At 34.2% G+C, this 20,093-nt stretch overlaps 1 protein-coding gene across 1 annotated transcript in view; it reads left to right on the top strand.

Annotated features, from left to right (window-relative positions):
- The window catches only part of LOC148939551 (sodium/mannose cotransporter SLC5A10-like), a 200,568-nt gene that overhangs the window by 21,608 nt on the left and 158,867 nt on the right, over window positions 1-20,093 (top strand). The window contains exon 3 of the mRNA XM_089107078.1: window positions 4,698-4,802. Coding sequence (XP_088963204.1) covers window positions 4,698-4,802 — 105 coding nt within the window. The remainder of the gene's footprint in view (window positions 1-4,697; window positions 4,803-20,093) is intronic.

The following is a 20,093-nucleotide window of genomic DNA, read 5'->3' as shown; positions in this document are numbered from 1 at the left end:
TGCTATTGGCACACTGAATCAGATGGTATCTTCTGAATCCAGTGACTCATTTGCAGGTGCGTAAATTATCGTGGAATAGGGGACGGTTGGTACTCTATGGCTTGTTTCCCCATGCATACCTACCCTGCCTATATTCTTTCAACCATCTCCGACAGTTCTAAGCGTAAACAATTTTTGCGATTGTGCTTGTGATTATGATTATATAAATTGTTTTGTCATGCTGTATATCTTGTTATAACTTCTATAACCATACAATTTCGTATAATTCTGATTTGCTAGCTTGTCCCTCTTTAACCTGTTTATTGGGAAATAGGTTTTGCCCCCATGTTTCTTTTTTAAATTTACACCAATGTTCGTCGTTTTAAAGTATGCATTAGAAAGGTCTCTGTAAAGCACAATCTCTTGGAAAATTGCGTAATTAGCCATTGAAAACAGCCAAATTTTTCATGTTTTGCTCCCCATTCAAATTTAAGTAACTTAACTTCTTTTGAATCAACCGAGCTGATTTCACTTGTTGATCATTGTACGACGAACTCGAGGAACTAGTTTTCTTATTTTCTTTGAATATTACGCAATTAGATGTGCCCTTGCCGACGGGTTTATGCAAACTCAAAAATGAAGCTTCATTCAGGAAGGCGTTGAAGTGTCACCTCTGTCACTATTACTTTCAAGGTATAATGTTGATGCAGTTGATGTAAAGGTTCAAAACTTTTGTTTTCAATATGGGTTGGTTTATTCAAAGCCAATGTCCCGCTAATAGATAGATTTTTCTGCAGCGTATTTAATTACCCAAAGCAAATTGAGGGCTTGATGACTTTCAAAAATCTTGCACACCAAGGCCGTGCGTTCCAGGAGTTGTGGAAGTTTGCTAAGAGTGGTAGGGTAGGTGTTTGTTCATTAAACGGAACACACCCAAGAAGTGAAGTTAGGTTACTCCTAATGAAATATGCCAACATAAGATGAAAATATAATACTTTAGAAACAAAATTATGGAAACTGCAACGAACAATTATAGGAAGCAGGCCACGCAGAACGTATTATATTAAATACCTAATCTAACCTAAACAAAATTAAACCACAACCACCTCGACATATCAAATATTTAATTAAAATATACCTACATTGTAGTTTTTCTCACTCAAAATAAGGAAATCATAACCGATTGCAGGGAGGCAAACTGGTTTTTGTCAGATACTAACCAGCGGAATTCGGGAGTGTGTTTCGTTCAATGAACAAGTAACGAGGGATATATTTTGCGCTGCGAAGAAAGGGAGCGCGGTGGAAGTGCCCCCACTCGTTGTGGAGCAAGGGGTGCTTAATAGTGCACACTAGATTGAGGAGAGTGTGTAACCCCTAGGCACGATTGCTTTTCCAATTGAAATAGTTATAGGTATCTATTGTATGGGTGTCAGCCTGGGGTCAGTAAATAATTCATTCAAGAGGAAGTAAAGCTATGAAAAAAATTTGTTCGAGAAGCATAATAATTTTATTTGCCAAATTAAGAAGTTATGCACTTTCAGTATTTCAAGCAGAAGGAAGCCAGGGCCTAGTATCCCCAGCCCATGCAAGTGTCCGTATTCTATCAAATGCTTCCATTCTTAGCTACGAGTGTAGCCATGATTTCCTTATTGGAAAGGGAGGCTCCATTTCATTTCTCGTATTGGACAACGGCTGAAAATCTTTAACTGAAACAATTTTCCTCACAAAAGTGGAACCGACGGTGGAGTTATCATGAAAACTTTGCAGCCTGATAATTCCATTGGGTTTGGTTGTACAATTTGACTTTGTGCCACCCCCTGCCTCCTATAAAAGCACATTAAGTTGGATTTTTTCTGAGGAGGGTAAATTAAAAAAACGCAAAAAAGTCAGCATTTTGTGTTTAAAATGTAGGAAACTATGCAGTGAATCGCCAAAATATCTATATTGGAGGGAATGGCAAAGGCACTTACGATCTGTGTGTGCCTGTGTGTGTCTGGTCGACGATTGGCTGCAGATAAAGCGGGCGTTACAACCGTTTGGTTGGGCTTTCTTGTAAATTAAATTTACAAAAAAAAGTTTTTTCAATTGAAAGTAAGGAGTATTATTAAAACTCAAAAAGGAACAGAAATTATTCTTTATATGAAGGGGTATCTCGTGTAAGATTGCTTATTTGTCACAACTGTACTTTTTGAACTAATATAAAATCTATAGCGTAAAGAGTGGGGTGTTGAGAAAGGGACAACCCTTTTCACATACGGAATAATTTCTGTTCGTTTTAAGTTTTAATGTCGCTCCTTTCTTTCAGTGTAAAAAACTTTTTAATTTAATTTCTGAACATTTTTCATCTAATGCAGGTTCGAATTTGGTTAACCGTATATGAACAATTAAAATTGTTAAAATTGAAATTTGCGTATTAATTGTGGCAAAGGTTTCCCCCGTATAGAATTTCTTATGGAAAGTTCATCTCCAGAAACTATCCTCCCAATGTGGAAATATCACCGTATAAAACTAAAATTTATTTATTATGTGTATGAGGGGGCTATCCCCTCATGCAAAGCCGGGAAATATGGATCCCCTCCCCTCCAAGGAAAAATCCTTCCTCTCACAAAAAATCCCTCCATATTCTTTCTACATAAAATACCCCCCCCCTCCCCCTACCACCAGGAAAATTTCCCCCCTGACAATTTCATTCTAGCTGAAGATTACCCATTTTTGTGGACGATTCCGGCTAAATAAATTCTTAGCTCACTTTTATTTGAAAAGAGACTTTAATTTCTGATTGTTTTTTATAATCATACCGGCAATCCCCCCTCCGTGGAATATTCTTCTCACAAATGCCTCCCGCTCCTAGTGGAAAGGTGCACCCGCAGAAACTTCCCTCTGGAGAATTTATCCTGTGGGCCCCATGGAGAATTTCTCCCATGGAAAATCCCTCCTCCTACGGAAAGATACTCTAGAAAGTTCCAACTTAGTAAATATTTTCCCTGGATGATTCCCCTTAACATCTTCACATGTAAAATTGAGTCGGCAAAGAGAAAGTATGACAAATAAAAATAATTTTGTATAGAAATCTTGGCAAATTCCCCCAGGGTAAGATTTCCCTTGGGAAGTTCACCCTTGGAAACTTCCCTCCCCACGGAAAATTATCCCCGCAGAAAATCGGCCAGCAGAAAATCCGCCCCTCTCCTCATAAAATGTCTGTATAATTCCCAATAAGAAATACAATACGTAAAGAATGGGCAAATTTCTTGACTTACAAATCTTTGCCGAGGGCCTGTTGAGGGTTATGTTATCCTCAACGATATAATTACTGGGCTTTTCAACTATGCTGAACAAAATGGCTATCTCAGAATTTTGATCGGCTGACTTTTAGGAAAAAAAGGTGGTTCGGAGGGGCCCAGTTGCCCTCCAGTCTTTTTGGTCACTTAAAAAGGGCACTAGAACTTTTAATTTCCGTTTGAATGAGACCTTTCTCGATATTCTAGGACTATTAGTTCGATGCGATCACCCCTGGGGAAAAAAAAATAACAATAAACACGCATCCTTGATCTTTCTTCTGGCAAAAAATAAAAAATTCCACATTTTTGCAGATGGAAGCTTGAAACTTCTGTATCAGGGTTATCGGATACGCTGAATCTGATGATATGATTTTTATTAAGATTTCTTGACTTTTAGGATGTGTTTCGTCCCTTTTTCGAAAATCAGCATAATTTTCTCAGGCTCGTAACTTCTGATGTTTAACTTTAAACTGAATGAATGTTATATATTTGGAATCAACATAATAAGCTAATTCTTTTGATATATCTATTGATATCAAGATTCTGTTTTTTAGTTTCGGTTGAGTTGCATCGCTCCTTACTTACAGTTCGTTACCACGTTTAATGCACAAGTACCATATATATATATGTATATATATATATATATATATATATATATATATATATATATATATATATATATATATATATATATATATATATATATATATATATATATATATATATATATATATATATATATATATATATATATATATATATATATATATATATATATATATATATATATATATATATATATATATATATATATATATATATATATATATATATATATATATATATATATATATATATATATATATATATATATATATATATATATATATATATATATATATATATATATATATATATATATATATATATATATATCATCATCATCATCATATATATATATATATATATATATATATATATATATATATATATATATATATATATATATATATATACTATATCATCATCATCATCATCACTCATCATCATCACTATATATATATATATATATATATATATATATATATATATATATATATATATATATATATATATATATATATATATATATATATATATATATATATATATATATATATATATATATATATATATATATATATATTATATATATTTATATATATTTATATATATATATATATATATATATATATATATATATATATATATATATATATATATATATATATATATATATATATATTTATATATATTATATATATATTATATATATATATATATATATATATATATATATATATATATATATATATATATATATATATATATATATATATATATATATATATATATATATATATGTATATATGTTATATAACTAATTATATTCTATTTAAGGTCGGTGCTTCCCTTTTCGCGAGCAATATTGGAAGTGAGCACTTTATTGGAATGGCTGGGTCGGGAGCTGCTGCTGGTATAGGAGTTGGAGCCTTCAATTTCAACGTAAGTCTTTCGATTTCCAATTATTGAGAAAGCCATATCATTAGAAAGCCCTGTGTTAGAGAAAAAGACTTAAAGGAAACACATTGAAAAGGCTTCTTATCTCGCATCAAATCTGTCTATATTAATGACAATTGACGTGTAAAATTCCCTGCTTTGATGTACACTGTAACTATTTTGCTGCCTACGGCTGGTTAAATAATATAACATTTTATCCCGCCTCAATGGGCAAGGGCGTTGCCAAGAAATTTTAAAGAAAGAGTAGAGGGACTTTCCAGAGTTGGGGTGGTGATGTTCCTATAAATAAATAACAAATTAAACACTGTGTTACTAGGTAGTAATACAGTCATTGAAATGAAAATTTGGTTTACATGGTTCGCTTACGAAGGATGGCGGCAAATGTACGAGGTTCAGGGTTTTAAAGCAAAATTTCTATTGCCTCCATTTCCCCTTCAGCCGTCTCTGGTGGCACGCAATTCTCAAGGAGATGTGTCTGAGTTTGCTTAAAATGTGTTCTGCTTAAAATGCTGACGGATGGGAATCCCACAGCTGTGCCCCTCCCCCTCCCTGCTGTGCCAATCTGGGCTTTGACCTGGTTTCGCTTTAAAATTCTGGACCTCATACATTTACCGCCATCCTCCGTCAGCGAGCCATATGAAACCAAATTTTCATTTTGATGGCGGTATTACTAAAATTTGGCAACAGACTTTTGGACGACCAAGGACAGTGAAAATATATCTGATTGTTTGCATTGAGTAAGCGGATACTTCTACAATCACATATATCTTAAAATACAAGAGGAAATTCAAATTCAAATTCAATTTTTATGCAAGATCTCTTCAAGCAGTTTCTGGCAGTAAAGGACGCCAGATAAAAAAAAAACAACATGGGTAAAAAATCAGCAAAAATGAGCTAAAAAATGGCTCAAAACAGCTTAAGAAGGTGTAGCCTTCCATTGAGGGCGTAGTTGTCTTTGGGAATCAACAGATTGTTTTTAATTGAATTTTTACGGACGGAAATAAATTTAACTAATTAGCTTCGTAATTTCATTTTTCACCCTTCAACGCGGCAACACTGACAAAAATGTAGTACCGCCCGTAAAACTTTGAAACAGTCAAAAGAAAAATCTTATAAATCTTAGTTTTCAGGCGTGAACAGACCTAAAATGTGTCATCTTCCGGGATTTGTAATCATCTCTATAACCCCTTTGCAGTTTTTTTGCAACGATATTGACCTAACAATACGAATCTTCAATCTTCCGGGATTTGTAATCATCTCTTTAATCCTTTGCAGTTGTTATGCAATGATAATGACCTAACAATAATGCTAACGCAAAAATCTATTCTCATGACCATGAAAAATAAACTGTCAAGATATAACAATGTCATGTTTTTTATATTATTATTTCATACAGCATGCACGCTAGTATCATTTATACTCTGTGTTTATGCTAGTATTTTTTATTTTTAGTGTAAACAGTTTTTTATGTTAGTTTTAATTTTAATGTTAACAAAGACCCTTAGGGTTGTCCATTCTTCGTCACGTGATGTATATCTCGGAGCACCACTTGTTCCGCCACGCTCGGCACAATTCCCCCCCTTTAAGCATATTCCGGCCATGCCGAAAACTCCCTGCGCCACTTTTGGCTTCTCTCTGGAATGCACAGCACACTCCACTTATTGATTGTGATTTGCGAGCAGCCGCTAGGAACGACGGCAAGCTAGAGTTAAGGCCAGTAAAGTTTCAATATAGCTTCACACTATATTGGGTACTGGTGCGTTATATCTAAACCAGCGCTATACACGAAAAAAAGTCAAGTTTGGTTAATGCTAACCAAATAAAGGATAAAGCATAGTATATATTAAATACGTAACCAAACCTAGGTACCACTTCTCCCCCCCCCCCCCCCGAAAAAAACCCAAAAACAACACTTTAAATATCGTATACGCAATTAAAACCACGCTATACATTGTATTTCTCTACAGCGGAGTCTTGTCTCATCCCGTTGAAAAACGGGTTTTTCAACGCGTCTCGAGTTTGAGCTATCAAAAGAGTCCAGCTAATAGAAGCCTACCGGAAACTATATAAAAATTGAAAATGTGAAATGGAGACTCTGGTCATGTGGGAAAGGCTTTCACAGAAAAATTTAAAATTTACTTTCAAAATTTATTAGTTGCTCACACAGAAATTCCATTTTGTTGCTGCTGTATTAGCTTATTAGTATATTGTATTAGTATATATTACATACGAAACCTAATCTAACCTAGATACCTCCTCCCCCCCCCCTAAACGCCAAAAAACAATCGTTTAAATACTGTAAACTCAATCAGAAACCACGCTATGCAATCATTCTTGCAAATAGCCCTTTGACGGGTTTCTTGTCTGGTTCCTTTGTGTTACCTTATACTTTGCTTGAAGCTATAGCAATTTCTACGTTATTCTACAGAAGCTCTACACCTTTTAAAAGAGATTCAGAGCTCCCTCACATGGCATATGGAATTCTATGGAAGCTATAACAAGGACTGGTTTGGTGGGTATAGTCTGGTTTGGTGGATATAGTCTGGTTTAGTTTTTTCAAAGAGAGTGAGTATTTGACATTTTTGCAAAAAGGGATTCGCAAATTGGACACTATGAACGATATTAATTAATGTTTTGAATAATAAGAGTGTGAATGATTCTAATTAGTGATTGGATTGTATGAAGGGGAAGAAAAAAAAGGATTACACTGATTAGCAGTTAAGGTAACCCCGAAGGAGTTGTTAACTCAGGTAATTTGTTATAATTTTGAAACATCATCAGTCTATGAAAATGGCTAACGACGATAGAATGAAATTGTGACTTGACCTAGCTTTACCTTTCCGATGTGGTCTGTATAATACAGAAGTGATGTTTGATAAGTATTGTAAATTTAAAATAAGATCTAAGGTTCCCTTCGTTCCCCCATTTCTGAGGGCAGGGGAGGGGTCAATTTTGGAGGGAAAACCAAAAATACTCAGAATCGAAAATAAAAGGGATCTGCCTCAAGGGGAAGGCTCAAAGACCCTTCGTTCCCACATTTCTGAGGGCAGGGGAGGGAGAGGGAGAGTCAATTTCAGAGGGAAAACCAAAACTACTCAGAATCGAAAATAAACAGGATCTGTCTCATGGGCAAAGCTCAGAGGTCCTTCGTTCCCCCATTACTGAGGGCAGGGGAGGGGAGGGGTCAATTTTGGAGGGAAAACCAAAAATACTCATCGAAAATAAACGGGATCTGCCTCAAGGGGAAGGCTCAAAGACCCTTCGTTCCCACATTTCTGAGGGCAGGGGCGGGAGAGGGGGAGTCAATTTCAGAGGGAAAACCAAAAATACTCAGAATCGAAAATAAAAAGAATCTGTCTCATGGGCAAAGCTCAGAGGTCCTTCGTTCCTCCATTTCTGAGGGGCAGGAGAGGGAGGGGATCAATTTTGAAGGGAAAACCAAAAATACTCAGAATCGAAAATAAACGCGAATCTGCCTCAAGGGGAAGGCTCAGAGGTCCTTCGTTCCCCCATTTCTGAGGGGCAGGAGAGGTGGGGGGTCAATTTTGGAAGGAAAACCAAAAATACACTTAAGCACAAATAATCGGGAATCTGCCTCAAGGGGACTGCTAAGAGGACCTTCTGTCCCCCATTTCTGTGGGGTCGGTGAGGTGGGGGGTCTATTTTGGAGGGAAAACGAAAAATACTCAGAATCTAAAATAAACGGAATCTACCTCAAAGGGAAGGCTCAGACGCCCTTCATTCCCCCATTTCTGAGGGGCAGGAGAGGTGGGGGGTCAATTTTGGAGGGAAAACCAAAAATAATCAGAATCGAAAATAAATGAGATCTGCCTCAAGGGGAAGACTCAGAGGCCCTTCGTTCCCACATTTCTGAGGGCAAAGGAGGGAGAGGGGGTAATATCAATATTTGTAACGATTCTATTTGAACTTTCTCCAAGTTGATCAAATTGATCTCAAAAGGGTTCATGATAAAAAAATACTAATCAGCATCTATAAATAAATGAAACCCAAACCGAAAAGAAATTACAATAAATAATCGAGTCAAACTCAAAACAAGCAGAAATTAACATAAGTTGGGGCAAAACCTCTATGCCTTCCCAAGACCAGTTTGGGGGAATTGGGGGTTAGATGGGAGGATCTTTCCATGGGGGGGGGCTATGGATTTCCCAGCATTATTTAAAAAGCTTCCTATGCTAATTAAACAAAAGTTTAGGATATTTTTGTCACTTTGTAGTTTACACACTAATATCAATGTTTGTAACGATTCTATTTGAACTTTCTCCAAGTTGATCAAATTGATCTCAAAAGAGTTCATGATAAAAAAATACTAATCAGCATCTATAAATAAATGAAACCCTAACCGAAAAGAAATTAGAATAAATAATCGAGACAAAATCAAAACCAGCAGAAATTAACATACGCAAGGTGCAAAACCCATATGCCGTTCCATGACCAAGGTGGGGGTTTGGGGAATTGGTGGGAGGATCATTCCATGGAGGAGGCTCTGGATTTCCCAGCATTATTGAAAAAGCTTCCTATGCTAATTAAACAAAAGTTTTGTATATTTTTGTAAGTTTGTGGTTGAGTTTACTTAAAAAAAAAACTACCGCTAATTAGCATCTATAAATAAATGAAACCCAAACCGAAAAGAAATTACAATAAATAATCGAGCCAAACTCAAAACGAGCAGAAATTAACATAAGTTGGGGGCAAAACCCCTAGGCCTGCCCAAGGCCAGTGTGAGGGGTTGGGGGTTAGGTGGGAGGATCTTTCCATGGAGGGGGCTATGGATTTTCCAGCATTATTTAAAAAGCTTCCTATGCTAATTAAACAAAAGTTTTGGATATTTTTGTCAGTTTGTAGTTTACACACTAATATCAATATTTGTACCGATTCTAATTGAACTTTCTCCACGTAAGTGTGGGGGGTTGGGGGTTAGGTGGGAGGATCTTTCCATGGAGGAGGCTGTGAATTTCCCAGCATTATTTAAAAAGCTTCCTATGCTAATTAAATAAAAGTTTTGGATATTTTTGTCAGTTTGTAGTTTACACACTAATATCAATATTTGTAACGATTCTATTTGAACTTTCTGCAAGTTGATCAAATTGATCTCAAAAGGGTTCATGATAAAAAAAAAATACTAATCAGCATCTATATATAAATGAAACCAAAACCGAAAAGAAATTACAATAAATAATCGCGTCAAACTCAAAACGAACAGAAATTAACATAAGTTGGGGGCGAAACCCCTATGCCTTCCCAAGACCAGTGTGGGGGGGTGGGGGGTTAGGTGGGAGGATCTTTCCATGGAGGGGGCTATGGATTTCCCGGCATTATTTAAAAAGCTTCCTATGCTAATTAAACAAAAGTTTTGGATATTTTTGTCAGTTTGTAGATTACACACTAATATCAATATTTGTAACGATTCTATTTGAACTTTCTCCAAGTTGATCAAATTGATCTCAAAAGGGTTCATGATAAAAAAAATACTAATCAAGAAGTCTCTTCTTATCAGTATACATTATACCTTGGAAATTAAGCCTCTTCTTATCATTATTCTGCAATTCAAACGCTTAATACCCCAAGCATATGCGAGTCAAATTTCACTTTAAAGTGCTGGCATATCTGATGAAATAATTTAAGTCGTATGATCAATTTAGTAAGGACACTCGATATCCTTAAAATGTCTGATTCAAACTATTAAACCTAAGGAAATTCATATATTTGGAATCAGTATACAAAGCCAATATATTTTTTTTTGGTGGGGGCGGGGGGCGATGATAGAGTGGATGTCTTAGACTAGTCATAGTGATGTACTTTGACATGAATTGCTTTCGAAAACTCGGATGAATTAGTTGAAAATAAAGTTTTAACAAGAAATGCTAGCATATCTGATGAAATAATTTAGGTCGTATGATAAATTTAATTTTTTTTAATAGTAGTTTTTCAGTAAGGACACTCGATATCCTAAAAGTGTTTGATTCAAACTTTTACCTTGAGCATCGATATTGTTAGCAGAATTTCAAAAGGATCGTTTATGAGTGCTGGCGTATCTGATGAAATAATTTAGGTCGTATAATCAATTTTTTTTTTTTAATGTAGTAGTTTTTCAGTAAGGACACTCGATAACCTAAATGGGTTTGATTCAAACTTTTACCTTGAGCATCGATATTGTTAGCAGAATTTCAAAAGGATCGTTTGTGAGTGCTGGCGTATCTGATGAAATAATTTAGGTCGTATGATCAATTTAATTTTTTTTTAATGCAGTAGTTTTTACCTTGAGAATCGATGTTGTTAGAAGAATTTATAAAGGATCGTTTATGAGTGCTGGCGTATCTGATGAAATAATTTAGGTCGTATGATATTAGTGGTAGTTTTTTTTAAGTAAACTCGATGTTTCTCTATGATTCAATCCCAACGTCCCCTTGCTCTGAGTGTTGAAAATGATTTCACGACATTATTTTAGTTTTTTTTTCTTGCCCCAAACTATTTTTTTATCGTGAACCCTTTTCAAATCAATTTGATCAACTACTTGGTTCCCATTAAAAACGAAATTTTTGAGTTAAATAAGTAGTTTTTGTATATTTTAAAAGAATTTTAAGGGGTTGGAGGGATTTATTTTGTTCGGCATAGATGAAAGGTCCAATACATCACTTAAACTAAGAGGTTACATTTTGATATTGTTTGAAAATTTACTAAATTTTAAGGTTTTCTTTAGTTTCAAAATGTTTTTGTCAATCACCATCTTTAATCATTCACAAACAATACCGAAGACAAACTATTTCCACCGTTTATCAATATTAAATTGTTAAGAAGGCAATTATTTCATTTATAAATTTTCAGGCTTTTTTTGTTATACTGATTAAGAATTTAGACACCTTCAACTACTAATTTTGCGGTTTTGCATTTATGAGAGATACAACCCCTCAGTAAAACTAAGAGGTGACATTATGATATTGTTTGACAATTTGCTAAATTTTATGTTTTTTCTTATTTTCAAAATGTTTTTGCCAGTCACCATCTTTAATAATACACAATCAATAATGAAGCGAAAGGTCCAATACCTCAGTTAAACTAAGAGGTTACGTTTTGATATTGTTTGACAATTTACTAAATTTTAAGGTTTTCTTTAGTTTCAAAATGTTTTTGTCAGTCACCATCTTTAATCATTCACAAACAATACTGAAGAAAGCCGATTTCCACTGTTTATCGACATTAAATTGTTAAGAAGGCTATTATTTCTTTGAACTTTTTTTTTATCATGAACCCTTTTGAAATCAATTTGATCAACTACTTGGTGCCAAACGAAATTTTTGAGTTAAATAAGTAGTTTTTGTATCTTTTAAAAGAGCTTTAAGGGGTTTGAGAGATTTTTTTTGTTCGGCATAGATGAAAGGTCCAATACCTCACTTGAACTAAGAGGTTATATTTTGATATTGTTTGACAATTTACTAAATTTTAAGGTTTTCTTTAGTTTCAAAATGTTTTTGTCAGTCACAATCTTTAATCATTCACAAACAGTGCTGAAGAAAACCAATTTCCACTGTTTATCGACATTAAATTGTTAAGAAGGCTATTATTTAATTTTATAATTTTCATGTTTTTGATTTTATATTGATGAAGAATTTAAACACAACTTCAACTAGTTATTTTTTTTGTTCGGCATAGATGAAAGGTCCAATACCTCAGTTAAACTAAGAGGTTACATTTTGATATTGTTTGACAATTTACTAAATTTTAAGGTTTTCTTTAGTTTCAAAATGTTTTTGTCAGTCAACATGTTTAATCATTCACAAACAATACTAAAGAAAACCGATTAAACACAACATCAACTAGTTATTTTTTTTGTTCGGCATAGATGAAAGGTCCAATACCTCAGTTAAACTAAGAGGTTACATTTTGATATTGTTTGACAATTTACTAAATTTTAAGGTTTTTTTTAGTTTAAAAATGTTTTTGTCAGTCACCATCTTTAATCATTGACAAACAATACTGAAGAAAACCGATTTCCACTGTTTATCGACATTAAGTTGTTAAGAAGGCTATTATTTCATTGAAATACGCATTTACATTTTTAATTTTCATGTTTTTGAATTTTATGTTGATGAAGAATTTAAACACATCTTCAACTAGTTATTTTTTTTGTTCGGCATATATGAAAGGTCCAATACCTCAGTTAAACTAAGAGGCTACATTTTGACATCGTTTGACAATTTACTAAATTTTAAGGTTTTCTTATACAAGAGTCGGAACACACAAACACACACAGACACACACACACAAACATACACACATGTTACCAAATTCCACATTGCACAGAAATACCAAAATCATAGGTTAGGTTAGCCTATGTACGCGCGTACATAGGCTAACCTAACCTATGATTTTGGTATTTCTGTGCAATAATGTGGAATTTGGTAACATGTGTGTATGTTTGTGTGTGTGTGTCTGTGTGTAATGTGTGTTCTGACTCTTGTATAAGAAAACCTTAAAATTCAGTACATTGTCAAACGATGCCAAAATGTAACCTCTTAGTTTAACTGAGGTATTGGACCTTTCATCTATGCCGAACAAAAAAAAATAACTAGTTGAAGATGTGTTAAAATTCTTCGTCAACATAAAATCAAAAACATGAAAATTAAAAATGTAAATGCGTATTTCAATTAAATAATAGCCTTCTTAACAACTTAATGTCGATAAACAGTGGAAATCGGTTTTCTTCAGTATTGTTTGTGAATGATTAAAGATGTTGTCTGGCAAAAACATTTTGAAAATAAAGAAAACCTTAAAATTTAGTAAATTGTCAAACAATATCAAAATATAACCTCTTAGTTTAACTGAGGTATTGGATCTTTCATATATGCCGAAGAAAAAAAAAAACTACTCGAAGTTGTGTTTAAACGGTTTTCTTTAGTATTGTTTGTGAATGATTAAAGATGGTGACTGACAAAAACATTTTGAAACTAAAGAAAACCTTAAAATTTAGTAAATCGTCAAACAATATCAACATGTAACCTCTTAGTTTAACTCAGGAATTGGACCGTTCATCAATGCCGAACAAAAAAAATAACTAGTCGAAGTTGTTTCCAAATTTATAATCAATATAAAATCAAAAACATGAAAATTATAAATAGCATAATTACCTTCTTCACAATTTAATATCGATAAACAGTGAAAATTGGTTTTCTTCAGTATTGTTTGTGAATGATTAAAGGTGGTGACTGACAAAAACATTTTGAAACTAAAGAAAACCTTAAAATTTAGTAAATTGTCAAACAATATCAAAATGTAACCTCTTAATTTAAGTGAGGTATTGAACCTTTCATCTATGCCGAACAAAAAAAATCTCTCAAACCCCTTAAAACTCTTTTAAAAGATACAAAATATACTTATTTAACTCAAAAATTTCGTTTGTCACCAAGTAGTTGATCAAATTGATTTCAAAAGAGCTCACAATAAAAAAAAATAGTTCAATGAAATAATAGCCTTCTTAATAATTTAATATCGATAAACAGTGGAAATCAGTTTTCTTCAGTATTGTTTGTGAATGATTAAAGATGGTGACTGACAAAAACATTTTGAAACTAAAGAAAACCTTAAAATTTAGTAAATTGTCAAACAATATCCAAACAAAGATAATTTCTTAAACCACATTGGCCTGACATCACATAAAGAAAGAAAAACGAGCAAAAATGGGGTTTTTATAGGCCAAATGAAGATACTGAAAAAACAAAGCGAATATTTCGAGAGGACAAACGCCTCTCCTCTTCAGCGCGAAACGAAACGATGTATCAATAAAAGCCAAAAATTAAAAGAATTAAAACCAACAACCTAACAACCATAAAAGCGAGTTATTCGCCAATATCTGCGATTTGCGCAAAATCCAAAAAAATATGAACTGCCATCGACGGATTCTTTGTCAGTTGTTCGCTAGTATCCGTCGATGGCTGTTCATATTTTTTGGATTTTGTGCAAATCGCGGATATTGGCGAATAGCTCGCTTTTATGGTTGTTAGGTAGTTGGTTTTAACTCTTTTAATTTTTAGCTTTTATTGATGCATCGTTTCGTTTCGCGCTGAAGAAGAGGGGCGTTTGTCCTCTCGAAATATTCGCTTTGTTTTTTCAGTATCTTCATTTGGCCTATAAAAACCCCATTTTCGCTCGTTTTTCTTTCTTTATGCAATATCAAAACGTAACCTCTTAGTTTAACTGAGGTATTGGACCTTTCGCTTCATTATTGTTTGTGAATGATTAAAGATGGTGACTGACAAAAACATTTTGAAACTAAAGAAAACCTTAAAATTTAGTAAATTGTCAAACAATATCAAAATGTAACCTCTTAGTTTAACTCAGGTATTGGACCTTTCATCAATCCCGAACCAAAAAAATAACTAGTCAAAGTTGTGTCCAAATTCTTCATCAATATAAAATCCAAAACACTAAAATTATAAATGAAATAATAATCTTCTTAACAATTTAATGTCGATAAACAGTGGAAATTGGTTTTCTTCAGTATTGTTTGTGAATGATTAAAGAAGGTGACTGACAAAAACATTTTGAAACTAAATAAAACCTTAAAATTTAGTAAATTGTCAAACAATATCAAAATTTAACCTCTTAGTTTAAGTGAGGTATTGGACCTTTCATCTATGCCGAACAAAAAAAATCTCTCAAACCCCTTAAAGCTCTTTTAAAAGATACAAAAACTACTTATTTAACTCAAAAATTTCGTTTTTAATGGGCACCAAGTAGTTGATCAAATTGATTTCAAAAGGGTTCATGAAAAAAAATAGTTTGGGGCAAGAAAAAAAAACTAAAATAATGTCGTGAAATCATTTTCAACACTCAGAGCAGGGGGACGTTGGGATTGAATCACAGAGAAACATCGAGTTTACTTAAAAAAAACTACCACTAATATCATACGACCTAAATTATTTCATCAGATACGCCAGCACTCATAAACGATCCTTTTGAAATTCTTCTAACAACATCGATTCTCAAGGTAAAAGTTTGAATCAAATACTTTTAGGTTATCGAGTGTCCTTACTGAAAAACTACTGCATTAAACGAAAAAATTGATCATACGACCTAAATTATTTTATCAGATATGCCAGCACTCACAAACGATCCTTTTGAAATTCTGATAACAATATCGATGCTCAAGTTAAAAATTTGAATAAAACACTTTTAGGATATCGAGTGTCCTTACTGAAAAACTACTAAATTAAAAAAAAAAAATTGATCATACGACCTAAATTATTTCATCAGATACGCCAGCACTCTAAAGCGATCCTTTTGAAATTCTGCTAACAATATCGATGGTCAAGGTAAAAGTTTGAATCAAACACTTTTAGGATATCGAGTGTCATTACTGAAAAACTACTGTATTAAAAAAAATAAATTAAATTTATCATACGACTTAAATTATTTCATCAGATACGCTAGCATTTCTTGTTAAAACTTTATTTTCAACTAATTCATCCGAGTTTTCGAAAGCAATTCATGCCAGAGTACATCACTATGACTAGTCTAAGACATCCACTCTATCATTGCCCCCCCCCCCAAAAAAAAATATTTTGGCTTTGTATACTGATTCCAAATATATGAATTTCCTTAGGTTTAATAGTTTGAATCAGACATTTTAAGGATATCGAGTGTCCTTACTAAATTGATCATACGACTTAAATTATTTCATCAGATATGCCTGCACTTTAAAGTGAAATTTGACTCGCATATGCTTGGGGTATTAAGCGTTTGAATTGCAGAATAATGATAAGAAGAGGCTTAATTTCCAAGGTATAATGTATACTGATAAGAAGAGATTTCTTGATTAGTATTTTTTTTTATCATGAACCCTTTTGAGATCAATTTGATCAACTTGGAGAAAGTTCAAATAGAATCGTTACAAATATTGATATTAGTGTGTAAACTACAAACTGACAAAAATATCCAAAACTTTTGTTTAATTAGCATAGGAAGCTTTTTAAATAATGCCGGGAAATCCATAGCCCCCTCCATGGAATGATCCTCCCACCTAACCCCCCCCCCCCCCACACTGGTCTTGGGAAGGCATAGGGGTTTTGTCCCCAACTTATGTTAATTTCTGCTCGTTTTGAGTTTGACGCGATTATTTATTGTAATTTCTTTTCGGTTTGGGTTTCATTTATATATAGATGCTGATTAGTATTTTTTTTTATCATGAACCCTTTTGAGATCAATTTGATCAACTTGGAGAAAGTTCAAATAGAATCGTTACAAATATTGATATTAGTGTGTAAACTACAAACTGACAAAAATATCCAAAACTTTTGTTTAATTAGCATAGGAAGCTTTTTAAATAATGCTGGGAAATCCATAGCCTCCTCCATGGAAAGATCCCCCCACCTAACCCCCAACCCCCCACACTTACTTGGAGAAAGTTCAAATAGAATCGTTACAAATATTGATATTAGTGTGTAAACTACAAACTGACAAAAATATCCAAAACTTTTGTTTAATTAGCATAGGAAGCTTTTTAAATAATGCTGGGAAATCCATAGCCACCTCCATGGAAAGATCCTCCCACCTAACCCCCAACCCCCCACACTAGCCTTGGGAAGGCATAGGGGTTTTGCCCCCAACTTATGTTAATTTCTGCTCGTTTTGAGTTTGACTCGATTATTTATTGTAATTTCTTTTCGGTTTGGGTTTCATTTATTTATAGATTCTGATTAGTGGTAGTTTTTTTTTTTTAAGTAAACTCAACCACAAACTGACAAAAATATCCAAAACTTTTGTTTAATTAGCATAGGAAGCTTTTTAAATAATGCTGGGAAATCCAAAGCCTCCGCCATGGAAAGAACCTCCCACCTAACCCCCAACCCCCCACTCTGGCCTTGGGAATGCATAGGGGTTTTGCACCCAACTTATGTTAATTTCTGCTCGTTTTGAGTTTGACTCGATTATTTATTCTAATTTCTTTTCGGTTTGGGTTTCATTTATTTATAGATGCTGATTAGTATTTTTTTTATCATGAACCCTTTTGACATCAATTTGATCAACTTGGAGAAAGTTCAAATAGAATCGTTACAAATATTGATATTAGTGTGTAAACTACAAAGTGACAAAAATATCCTAAACTTTTGTTTAATTTAGCATAGGAAGTTTTTTAAATAATGCTGGGAAATCCATAGCCCCCCCCATGGAAAGATCCTCCCACCTAACCCCCAATTCCCCCACACTGGTCTTGGGAAGGCATAGAGGTTTTGCCCCCAACTTATGTTAATTTCTGCTTGTTTTGAGTTTGACTCGATTATTTATTGTAATTTCTTTTCGGTTTGGGTTTCATTTATTTATAGATGCTGATTAGTATTTTTTTATCATGAACCCTTTTGAGATCAATTTGATCAACTTGGAGAAAGTTCAAATAGAATCGTTACAAATATTGATATTACCCCCTCTCCCTCCCCTGCCCTCAGAAATGTGGGAACAAAGGGCCTCTGAGTCTTCCCCTTGAGGCAGATCTCATTTATTTTCGATTCTGATTATTTTTGGTTTTCCCTTCAAAATTGACTCCCCACCTCGCCTGCCCCTCAGAAATGGGGGAATGAAGGGCCTCTGAGCCTTCCCCTTGAGGCAGATTCCCGTTTATTTTCGATTCTGAGTATTTTTAGTTTTCCCTCCAAAATTGACCCCCCCACCTCTCCGGCCCCTCCGAAAAGGGGGAACGAAGGGCCTCTGAGCCTTCCCCTTGAGGCAGATGCCCGTTTATTTTTTATACTGAGTATTTTGGTTTTTCCCTCCAAAATTGACCCCCTCCCTCTCATGCCCCTCAGAAATGGAGGAACGAAAGACCTCTGAGCTTTGCCCATGAGACAGATCCTGTTTATTTTCGATTCTGAGTATTTTTGGTTTTCCCTCTGAAATTGACTCCCCTCTCCCTCCCCTGCCCTCAGAAATGTGGGAACGAAGGGTCTTTGAGCCTTCCCCTTGAGGCAGATCCCGTTTATTTTCGATTCTGAGTATTTTTGGTTTTCCCTCCAAAATTGACCCCTCCCCGCCCCGGCCCTCAGAAATGGGGGAACGAAGGACCTCTGAGCTTTGCCCATGAGACAGATCCTGTTTATTTTCGATTCTGAGTATTTTTGGTTTTCCCTCTGAAATTGACTCCCCCTCTCCCTCCCCTGCCCTCAGAAATGTGGGAAGGAAGGGTCTTTGAGCCGTACCCTTGAGGCAGATCCCGTTTATTTTTGATTATGAGTATTTTTGGTTTTCCCTCCAAAATTGACCCCTCCCCTCCCCTGCCCTCAGAAATGGGGGAACGAAGAGAACGTTAGATCCTATTTAAATTGACAATACTTATCAAACATCACTTGTGTATTATACAGACCATATCGGAAAGGTAAAGCTAGGTCAAGTCACAATGTCATTCTACCGTCGTTAGCCATTTTCATAGACTGATGATGTTTCAAATCTATAACAAATTACCTGAGTTAACAATTCTTTCGGGGCTACCTTAAATGCTAATCAGTTTAATCCTTTTTTCTCCCCCTTCATACAATCCAATCACTAATTAGAATCATTCACACTCCTATTATTCAAAACATTAATTAATATCGTTCATAGTGTCCAATTTGCGAATCCCTTTTTGCAAAAATGTCAAATACTCACTCTCTTTGAAAAAACTAAACCAGACTACATCCACCAAACCAGACTATACCCAACAAACCAGTCCTTGCTATAGCTTCCATAGAATTCCATATGCCATGTGAGGGAGCTCTGAATCTCTTTGAAAAGGTGTAGAGCTTCTATAGAATAACGTAGAAATTGCTATAGCTTCAAGCAAAGTACTTTGCTTGAAAAAATCTGTTTTCAAAGAAAAGTAGAACTTTTCTTTGAAAACAGAAGAAACCAAAGACAAATTTATATGCCAAATATGCGCTGAAATAATACTGAATTTATAACACAAAAAGAAAAAGAGTAAGCAACAGTAAAGGTGTGCAAATTGAAAATGAAATTGAATAAAGAATAATTTAAAAACAAAAAATGGTACAAGAAAATAACGAAATTTAAACTTTTTCGCATGCTGACCAATGGTCGGCGTTGCGCAGGGGGTCTCCTGATTCACTGCCTTCGGCTAGGAGTGCAACACTTGGTTGGGGGGAAATCATCCAACGCTTCCCGTATTTTTCCCCCAGATTTTAATTATCTATAAAATAAAATAAAAGGAATGTTAAATAACATAACATGACTTTATTTTAATAGTCTGTGTGCAACTACCCGACCTTAGGATCAAAA

The sequence above is a fragment of the Artemia sp. Qi Xiang Cuo genome, chromosome 21 (genome assembly GCF_049724085.1).
Source record: "Artemia sp. Qi Xiang Cuo chromosome 21, ASM4972408v1, whole genome shotgun sequence".
NCBI lineage: Eukaryota > Metazoa > Arthropoda > Branchiopoda > Anostraca > Artemiidae > Artemia > Artemia sp. Qi Xiang Cuo.
The sequence above is the reverse complement of the archived record's forward strand: the minus strand, read 5'-3'. Positions and strand labels throughout refer to the sequence as shown.